The following is an 11292-nucleotide window of genomic DNA, read 5'->3' on the forward strand; positions in this document are numbered from 1 at the left end:
CCACCAAAATACTTCTGTTGATGAGTTCTTTCCAGACAACAATCTTTTGTAGCAATAGGGGCAACATGAAATTATGATGGTCATCCCTACTATAAGGGGGGTGTTGGAGGAAACCCCATACTGCTATGCTGAAAATCTGCACAACCCTGTATAAGTTTTTTTTGGCCAAACTTTGCCCCAAGGACAAAAGCACAAAATCACCCCTTGATTATTACTACCCAGGTTTTTTTTAAAAATTTTGTTGTCTCCATTTCCTAAGCTGAGCTGCAGAGATTGCTGAAATTAACAGGCTTCTTGCATAATTACATCACATCTTTTCATGTGCATTAAACAATTCTGAGACTACAGTTCAACAAAATCAGTCTTGTTAATACAAAATAGATAAATAGGTTTTTATTGAAACTACAGAACACTTTTAAAATCCTAAATCTTGCACAAAATAAGCAGTAAAACAAAATGATATATAGAAGTTGGCAAGGAGGGTTGTTTTAAATTTTCTGTGATCTGAGTGCTTTCAGTTTCTTATTAAAAGATTTTATTAAAAAGCACTAGGGTGTTTTAAAACTGATTTTGTACATGTGATACAGAAATCTAATTTTTGTAATTGGGAGCTTATTTTGATGCAATCTGTTTAGAACACCAATCGTTATGAAGCAGTTATTTATTGAGGCTGATTTGCAGGAAACTTGAAACAACCCACAGCATATTTACTATATTTGCTTAGAAGTTCAGATTTTGTGGGTAATGATGAAAATTTTACCGAATAAAACATTAAGGACATGATCCGATGATTCCCTTATTATGGTCATGGATGTTCTGAAAAATATGCATCTTTAAATATACCTTTAATAACCGTTTCATTAAATGTTTATGCAGATACTTATGTATAATATTAATATACTTGTGTACACAGGTATTTTCTTTTGTTAATCATGATTATTCTTTATTTTTTTCTATAATTCTTTGAAATAACAAGTTGTTTTTGCTAGATTCAAAGAACATTACTGTAATGAGAAGTAATTAATATAATGTGAATGCAAGTTATATGCTGATTTCAACAATCATGGAAACAATCAGTCAAATGTTTGGGTTCTTTCACCTCGTTCAATCTTGTTAAAGCTCATTTCTACACAGTGGAAAGACCCGAAATCAGATTTCCATTTCAGTATTTAGCTTTCATTAATTGTGGCATGCATTTAATATTTATGACTTTTGAAAGAAACCTCTGAATTTATTCCTGAAATTTCCAAAGATGATTAACATTATTTATATGATCACCTTTGCTATGGTTTAATAACTTGCAGCAGAAAATACAAATGACACACTTAAGTGTGTAAATGATGCACAAAACCATAAAAATGGTCTAGTCCAGTTAAAATCCATACACCCCTATGGAAGACATAACCATAATCTTCAACTCAGGGAGTGTAAATAAATTTCAAATGGGGTTACCTTGATGGGTGACTCCATTTGAAATCTACAGCCCTTTGTGGGAGATTAAGGTCATGTCTTAAGGGGCGTATGGATTTCAACTGGACTAACAGTGGCGTAACTTTGGGACAGGGTGCCCGGGGGCGAAAGTAGTTCGGGTGCCCCTAACCAAGGGTGTGCATGGTGCAGAGCTAATCAATTTTGGTATTGAAAGGCATATAGACCTACCGAATAACTTACAAATAGTGTTTCAGATTAAATTTATTTCATGTTTCAATACAAGCTAATGCAGTGCATGTTAATAAAACAAAATGTTTTCATATTCTCCAATGTCTTTACTTTTGAAGACTCATCACTAGCTGCAGTGACGTAGCTAGTGATTGTAGGCCATCAGGGGCAAGAATACAAAATACCCCTCTTCCTAAAACAATTGCGTGCAGGCGTGCAAAAATACCACTAATTTGGTATTAAATCAAGTTGAATTTAGGTCTTTAAAATGGCAATTTATGTTTCAATGCGCCTGCGCGAAAAATTTTGTGTTGAAGGGCACCCAAATGAAGAGTAATTCTATGCATGGTGGGTAAAGGTTTCCACTTCTTTCCTATAACAAAGTATTATCGTGTCAAAGGCTATCCAGACTTGGGTGCCCCTTAGCCCGGGGGCGCGGCCCCCCAGAGCCCATAGGAGTTACGCCACTGTGGACTAAGCCAATTTTGAACAATCAAGGAGTACCACGGCAACTATTTCAGAAATTTCAAGATTTGTATCATGATTTGTATAATATTCTATGCAGCTGAACTGATGTGGTAATTTGCTTTACCACATGCAAAATAGAATGCTTATTTAATGAACAAAACAAGGAAAGAAATTCAACAAACACTAGATTGTTTTGCATTTTCCAAGGTTACATATGCCCCTGTTATATTTTTCTGCGTAAAATGTTATTGGCTGACCATGAATGGCATTCATTTTATTGCCAAATTCCACATAGGCCTGCCACAGCCTGCATAAGTTCACTATCTTTCACTCTTCCCAACCAGCTCTCGCATAACTGCTGCTCTGTTGCATTTTGCCAAAACACACAACTGCCATGTTCCTCCCTGCTATAATCGCTATCTACAGTTGCCATGGAAACACGCAGCAGCCAGTTGGTGATGTGACGTTGTGTTGGCAAGATGTGGCCAGATTCCCAGCATGCATTTCTCCACCATTCTGGTTGCCATAGTGATAGATGTAGCATGTCTGCAGCCACCTGGGGCGTAGGCCTCTGTGGACGAAACATTTACGTCAGTTGGTTATTTTATAGTGGTGTGTCTTTGACTACTGTGGTAGAGTTTGCGAGATGAATTGTCAGCATTCTTTCAGATGAAGCGAAGTAAGGTACATGTACATGGAAGTAGCTTTAATACCATGGCAATTGTCAGCTTTCAAATGTGCCAATATTTTTAACATTTTGTTCATTTTTTAATTTTACCTGCACTTTTTAGTTATTTTATGACAGGGGTGTGCAGATCGAGCTTCAATACCCATTCTGAGTCTGTGTAAAGCATGCAATTTTATCATTGTTATGTTTTGGATCCAAAATTTTCATACACTTGTTGGATTCATCAAAGCATAATAATGTCAAAACATGGACCCATGTCTAAGGATTTGTTGTGGGGATTTGTTGTGGAAAAACAGACTCATTTGGCCGCTATATCCAATGGAAGACTATTCCAATTGAAATCCATACACCGTCTATGGAAGGTTTGGTTTTTAAATGCAGTCACCCATTCATTGACTTAGGGTCATGGTCATATCTTTCATAGAGGGCTTATGGATTTCAACGGTAATAGACCAAATTATCCCCGGGCATATGACATTTGATATCTCACCTTGCTGGGGTCTTTCCTGAGAAGCATTCTAATGACTCTACCCAATGCTGTATGAGTATCAGCCAATGAAGGTAGCTCACTCTCCTCATACATGCCACTATCTAAGCCTGCTTGGTTCCCTTGACGATAGAATGGGTTCCTATGGCCCAACACTTCATAGGCAATAGCCCCTATAGACCAGGCATCCGACTTGGAATAATCCAAATATACACCAGGTCCAGGTTCAGCTAGTTTGATCTGAAAAGGGAAGTCATTGTGAGTCAAAGTGAAATGATTTTGATGACTAATGGCTATACCATTCTTAGCAGAACTGCTTTTGTGGTGTTTTTGATGATATTTTTTGCATCTACATTCCATCCGTATAGCAAGACATCAATTAGGAGCAGTAACTAGCACACCAGCATTGGTCATGCTGTTGAACTGGTCAACTGGATTGCAAGGCTCTTGGACTTTAGTCTCACCTGAGACATTGACTTTTGATCACCCAGACATAAATCTGGCCAAATTCACATAATTGAAAGAAAATACATGTTACATGATCAAAGTAGCACAATTTTTTCAATTAAATGATTTCTGTACAAAAGCTGACACTTACCTCTGGTGCCATAAGGGCAGTGTTTCCTCCAATGCATGTATAGGTTGATGGGTAGGGAAGTACAAGACTGACATTACTATCTGCTAGACAGCACCCAAAATCAGCCAACACCACATGAGGACTGCCACCATCTGTTGAAATAATACATAATCAAGGACTACTGTAAAATAATGTTGGTGTCAGTCTCATATTTATCACAGTGCATGTCTGTTTTCAAAGGATTTCCCAGGCATCTTTGCAGTATTAAAATGCTTCGTTATCAGATTATTGCTAAAACAGGTGCATATAAATGAAACAAGATTTGGCAACTTGTGACACTTGAAAATTGCACTATCATTAACATCTATAAAATCTAGAGCATGAACTATTGGGCAATACTTCAAATATTATTATATTCTCAACTTCAGTGCTTGATTCCACTTTTAGCTAATTAATATCAACCATCCACATCACTCAGTTTTCTGTGATCATAAATGTATGATTAATTTAAGGCATCTTAATAGCTCTTAATATTCCTGCCCAATTTTCTCACCTGGATCCACATTGACAAGTATGTTGTTGCCTTTCAGATCTCTGTGTGCAATTCCATTAGCCACAAGATGTGATACACCCTCTAGTAACTGAGCAATGATAACCATGGCAACACGCTGAGATGGACAACCAACTGATTGTATGTATTCAGTCAGAGTCATGTCATACCTGTAATATATGGTACAGAGCATATTGGTTTTAATTTATGTATCTTAACCTATTATTGTGTTATGGTGTTATCATATTTATCACTTGCTACATGAGTAAAGGTCTGCAACTTTTTACATATCTGAAATTTATCAAGGGGTTGAGAGCCAGAAAGACTCAACTCACCATCACCTGCTCCCACAAAATGAGCATAAAGTCGCCAGTGCACTATAAAAGATGACAGTCCATCAATCATGACAAAATAGAAAACAAAAGACATTGTGTAAGAAAATATTGATTTTTGAAGACAAAGGCAAGGAGCCAACCTTATGCTCACTTTGTGAGAGCTAGTCATAGTGAGTTACAGCTTTCTGGTTCTGAACCCTTGATATTATTAGTTCGACTCACTGTCTCCTGCATTAACCTACATATATATCCTACTTGCATACATACATTTTCATTACAATAAACATGGTCATATTTCTTCCAATGCCATCTGTGTGAATTCTTCTTGGCAGAGCTGCTGGAAAGAGTTCCTTAGCTTCAGCTAAGTCATGCACATCAACGGGAGCAGAGAAGGCGTGGTACATGGCTACGATGTTTGGGTGTGGCACTAGGTACTTTTTCTTTTTCTTGACATGATTACTGTGATAAAAAAAAGTGTAAACATAAATTAATAATATAAAGTTTAAACATAAATCCTCTTTCGATGGATAGAATTGACAGCATGTATGTCTTTGGCATTAATGCTCCAAAAGGGTTTTACCTCTGTGGCCAATGTTGGAATTGTCATAAATATAAATGTTAGTATGGTGAAACAGAAAATCAATACAAATTTTGCATATAAGTTATAACTACATACACATTTATTGGATGCTCAGGTGGCCAATGCTTCTGGCTTTCCTTGAAATGCAAAGTTTGCCACAATCAACTATTCGAGAAGCATACCGGTACGTAACTTACATGCTGCACTGAAACTATTATCGAGCTAATCAATTAAATCGGGTAATGCAACCTCATTGCTTAATTATGACAGTGGCACAAACATTCACTCTTAGGAAGATGTTTTAAAATTCCCAGATTTGGGGTCTTGATTTTGCCCGCAGCCCTGTACCATTTCTCACAACACATACTGTGAACTTATCACTTTTAGGCAGAGGTAATTATCAGATCTTACCAGATCTGTGTTTGAAACCTTTCTCTAACTACATATACATACCCATTTTGCCATTGCAACATAGTAGAATCACACAGCTCATTGGGTACCTGTTGCAGAGGCAAGTACTCCTTCTCAAAGGCACGGGATATTGCTATCGCATTGGACAACACATCATAGTTGAACATCATCTGTATGGAGTAAAAGCACAGAAATGAAAGGTGAATTACATTGATAACATAATGTAAAGCAACAACTGTGTTAAACTGGATTCAAGCATTAGCTTACACACATCAAATGTGTGTCATTGGCCCGGTCATCGGCCCTCAGACTGTAGGAACCCATGGATTCGATCCATGTAGCATTAGCTTTGGTCATTATGGTCTAACTTCTAAATGAATGTCCAACCATATGATTTAGTATCAGCATCACTAGGCTTGCAATGCAGAATTGACTATATGCTCATCTCTTATTTTTTTACAATAAATTATAATGTATTCGCATGCACTCAATTTATCTATAATTTCAACAGACTGTCAAATGCCACAAAGCATAAATCCATAATTTCAAATCAACTTCAAATCATGTTCAAAAAAGTCTAGATCCAAGCACTGCCAATTGTATATGATACATCAAACAAATATGGCATACCTTTATTGCCAGATTGAAACTCTCTTCAGATTTGGCTGGCAATTCAAATGTTGCTGGTAGTTCAAGATGAGGCCCATGTTCTTCCACATCTGGATTTAGGACCACAAAATCATCTTCTAATTCTTCATCAATATCACTGTCGCTACTGGTATCACAAACTTCATCCATTGGTTCCATGGGAACAACTTCAAAATCATCAGGGTCCTGTAGGCTGGACTCTATGGAGCTTTCATGGTGGTTGCTGTTGACTCTGGCTGCATAGATGGAGGCATTGCATCCTTTGCCTAATAGCTGTGGGGACAGCTCGTAGCTTGCAAGATCTGATGGTAAATCAAGGGGGTTGTTGATATCGGTCTTCTGAAAAGTGTTCTGGAATGGGAAAACATGATTTAACAAAGGTTAAGGATGTTATATGATCTGCTGAAATGAAATAATTTATTCAGCAATACTTATGTTTGCTTTTATACATTAGTATCAATTCACTTCAGCCTATTTAGAATACCATGAAAGGACATTGCCAAATATATTAATCATAGCACTGCCATAGGCGTAGATCCCGGGGGGGGGGATGGGGGGGCGATAAATCCCCCCCAATATTTTGCCGGGGGGGGGATGCTCCATACAATCATCCCCCCAATGTTGACGCCTGAATATAGGTTTCTGAGCAAATTTATCTCATATTTGCCCATTTTAGCCCCAAAAGTGCACATTTTCGCGCGCATTTATTCCACCTTTGCACCATATTTCATCAGTTTAGCTTCTAAATAGCAAAATTTTCGCGCGCATTTGTAACATCAACTTATTTTGTCGCCAAAAGGTGCTGTATTCACTATTCTTCAAGAATTTTTTTCAACACCATCCTCCCCAATGTCAAAAAGAAATCTACGCCACTGAGCACTGCCACAAACTTGTCAACTACAGACTTACATCGTAACAGAATGATTGACAAACTTGCTGAATTTGTTGCTTCCAAAAAATCCCACTTTTGCTACCAAAGGAATCTTGTCCTGCTACCAAAAACGTATATCCCACCTGTGCCACTAGCTAGAATACTACACCAAATATTATATCAATCACTTTGGCGTTGTCTTTACTCTTATATTAAAAGTACATGTATAGGCCTACTATGATAACATCCGGGGATAACATAAATCAAATTTGAAGATACCAAGCCAGAGGTTTCCAGTGGAATAATTTTTTTTTTTTTAGAAATGGGGGGGCACACCGTCGACGTCCTATACGATAAATATAAATTTAATACTCCGTTGGTGAGCGACGGGCGAGTGGTAGTGAGCGACAGGCGAGTGGTATTTCACTGAACGCAAGAAAAGGAGTTCTATCTGATTGGCTAGCAATCGATCCCTTAGGTCGCTCACTAGTCAACTACAAACTCATGCATTCAATTCGATTGCAATCGATTATTCTATTATTGACGAAGATAAAGAGCGTGATAGTGTGTCAATAATGTACATTGTATTGCACCTGGTTTTACCAGCATTCCTTTATAAAATAATTTTCTCAAAGAGTTAAATATTATCAAAATTTTTACCCAGGATTTCAAATGTTTTACATCAAAATTGCAGTTAAACATATCCACAGCAAAATACCGGTCCTCACTAATTAGTACATTTAATTTCCAGTTAGTACATTTAAACGAAACCTGTGATTTACGTGACAACAAATAAAATTTTCTTACAATAGAAATATCATATGGGATACTGATATGGTAGGCCGCAACCGCCACAACGTGGAGCTGCTACGCGTAGCTGACTTTTTGTTCCGTGGAGCCAAATTGACCAATCATGTTAGAGTTTTTCATTACTCGGAGGTAAAACTGGCCAATCAAGTACGACTTACTCATTACGTGAAGCTTAATTTAGTCATTAAGAATTTGCCAGACGAGCTTCACGTGTAGGTTGCAAGATATCCTCGGTCACGATAGTTATGATTCAAAAAGTAATTTATGAAAAGTAATGAACCGACTTATTATTAAGATGGACATGCACTCATAAGAAACTCATACAGTATTGTACACAACTATATAGCTAGGCAGAGTGGTGGTAAACCATGCACACAATTCTGCGATCTGAGCCGATTTGTACATCTTGCGCGGCGTGGCCTGCGGAATTCGACCTTCAGCAAACCAGTTCGGATTTACTCTATATACTAGTAGTAGGCCATACATACTGTAGTTACGGTACTGCCCGTTTTCCTATACACAATACTCAGTGCGCTCACCATTGACGCGTGACCTAGTGTATGTTAGAAGTATTATGCCATTGCCTATATGACGTCACTGTGTAAAAAATAACCAGTCAATATTTAAAGTATTCTCTGAAATTCTAGAAAATATAGTTTTGTAACATTTCCTAAATTTTTAGCTAATTTAGGTGTTTGGAAATATTGGTAGCCTACTTTTGTGTTTTAGGAAGGATATGTAAACGACAGATAACACCAAAAAATATGAACAAATTATTTCTAAACCGTGTTAAGTCTGCAAACCATTATGCTTCTCATTTTCAAGAACGCTGGTTAACAATAAGCAGACTATTGTCTGATTCGTAAACAAAAGCCCAGACAGTATTGTTACCTTGCGTTAAGCTTTATAATCATTCACCCAACTGAAACTATAATACCAGCTCATTGTTCATTGCACAGGTAAAACAGACACAAGTGCAGTGTGTATTTAACCAGAGAAGATCTGATGTAACATAGTTGAGCTGTTTTCATTGAGTGTTATCTTGGCTTAATGGCTTTTAATGGGGTTTAAGTCCTTCAAAGGTCGTGGTGAATTCTACTGTAGACATGACTGCATCATGATTATTTTAAAGTCAACAACATTCAACAATATGATCACCGTGATAGTATGACAGTATCAGTACCGTGGGTGTCAGTGATCCTGGCCTGACACAGTAGACAAACAAACAAACACGCCACACACATGGCACATGCATGCAAGGTAACATTGACTATACACTAATCAAACAATGGTATTGATCCTGTACAACTGTTGGTGGTTTATTTACATTCGATTCATTTAAAACATTAAACATTAATTTTGGCAAGAGTTTTCTCTGGAGCGATGATGCATCAACTGGCTCCGCGTAATGAAAAGATCTAACATGATTGGTCAATTTAGCTCCATGGCGAAAAAGTAAGCTACGCGTAGCAGCTCCACGTTAGTGGCGGTTACGACCAGCCATATACTGATCATGCGAAAATCGTAAAACATAGAATAGAAACAGTGTGGCCGGCTCTCAAAATCTCAAATTGTATGCATAGCCTGAGTCGCACGGCCTATCTCAAACAAAATCACCATGCGTAGTTGTTGAAAACGTGAGGATTTATCGTTACTACCACGGCAATTTTAACACGAACATATAGGGATGATGACGGTGTGGGGGTATGAGGCTGTGGATCATGAAATACCCTTTTAATATACAGATTTTATTTGTACCTTGATAACTTGACAGCAGACATCCAGTGGCATGAGGTTGATATTCTCATCTCTTTTTTTGCCCTTCATTTGCTAAAGCCAATCCCAAGAACGCAAACCCCACGACATGTTCTTTCTTTGGTGTATTTCTTGCTGCAGACCTGCGCAATACAGCTGCCTGGGTATTCAACTTGGTGAATCGTGCCAAAATGGATCCAGGGATGCGATGGTTTTCTTGCTTTGCAATGGCAAATTGCAACTTGCCATTGATTGACTGCTGCTGCTGAGTGTCATTTGGAAGGCGACTTCTTGGGGGTACCCGCTTACGAACTAGGATTTCGCTGAACAACTGCCGCCCTCTTTCTACCCATACCCAAATATTGGAGCCTTGACTTCTCAGGAACATTGTGATTATTCACAATTTCAGTTAGCTCGTTCACGTAGCGGTTTCGTTGTCCCACTGGCCTACTTACCGCTACGTATAATAGTAGTGGCGCATTCCGGGGCAGAGCCGTGGGTGTTTACGTGCGCAACCGATTTATTAGCGTAGATTGCCTGGCGATCGGAGTGTTATCGTCAGAGCACCTCGGACTAAATTTCAGTAAGCTTAAAAGTTTTGCCTGGCCAAAAGGCCGGCCAGTTGAAAATTCCAAACACTCAGTGACTCACGAGTATCAGTTCCAAAGTGAGCTATTCACGAGAAACATCTGCGTCAATTATACACACAAATATATTGGCACTGAGGCCCCGAAGGGCCCACAAAACGATGTTTTTGGACCAGTCCTCCCGCTTTCTATGCACAAGAATGACGCAAAATTTTCTGACCTTTCGTCAATCACATGATCAACGTTGTTTATTTATTTTGGTCATGGTGCTAAAAATAGAAATGACGCAATGGTGCAGGATTTCGCTGACTTCCAAACTTATGCAGCTATTTTGAAATGAAAGGCAAAGGAGCTATACGAAAGACAGGGACCTTAACAAGAATTGTTTTTTAAAAATCCCTTACGTGTTTTGGTAGGTTTTTCATAAGAAAGCATGCACAACATGTATTTCTGTACTTTTTTCCTATAGGCCTACGCTTTTTTTTCATATAATAAAAGGTGTCCCGTTAATAATGGCACAAATTGCTATCCCCCTCCCATCACTTCAGTGCCACCCCCCCTCTTGGCCGCTGGCCGAGAAACCCCCCCCCCCAATTTTACCCTCCCCAGGGCTCATAATTATTGCACAGTTTATGAGCTCTATGCAAGAGGTCCCTAATAAGTGAGGGTCAATATTTTTTTTAATAGGGGCTAGGTCTAGGCCTACTATGATGAGGTGAGGGGTCATAAAATTGTCAACACTAAGGGGTGGTGCAATAATTATGTGTACTCCTGGTGAATTATAGGGGGCAAAGATTTTTTGGCAGGTCAAAAGGGGGGGCAAAGATGTTTGGCAGGTCGAAAGGGGGGGGGTCAAGCGATTTTTG

General features: G+C 38.5%; 1 protein-coding gene across 1 annotated transcript; it reads right to left on the minus strand.

Moving 5' to 3' along the window:
• Positions 1–2390: 2390 nt before the first annotated feature.
• Positions 2391–10249, minus strand: LOC140156002 (serine/threonine-protein kinase PINK1, mitochondrial-like). Its single transcript, XM_072179065.1, has 8 exons — positions 9843–10249; positions 6386–6754; positions 5798–5925; positions 5032–5223; positions 4433–4599; positions 3901–4031; positions 3306–3542; positions 2391–2698 (listed from the first exon to the last, which is right to left on the minus strand). Exons 1-8 carry the CDS (start codon positions 9909–9911, stop codon positions 2402–2404), a joined length of 1590 nt encoding a protein of 529 aa, XP_072035166.1. The 5' UTR covers positions 9912–10249; the 3' UTR covers positions 2391–2401.
• Positions 10250–11292: the final 1043 nt, after the last annotated feature.

Source organism: Amphiura filiformis, chromosome 1, assembly GCF_039555335.1.
Source record: "Amphiura filiformis chromosome 1, Afil_fr2py, whole genome shotgun sequence".
In the NCBI taxonomy this organism is placed as follows: Eukaryota; Metazoa; Echinodermata; class Ophiuroidea; order Amphilepidida; family Amphiuridae; genus Amphiura; species Amphiura filiformis.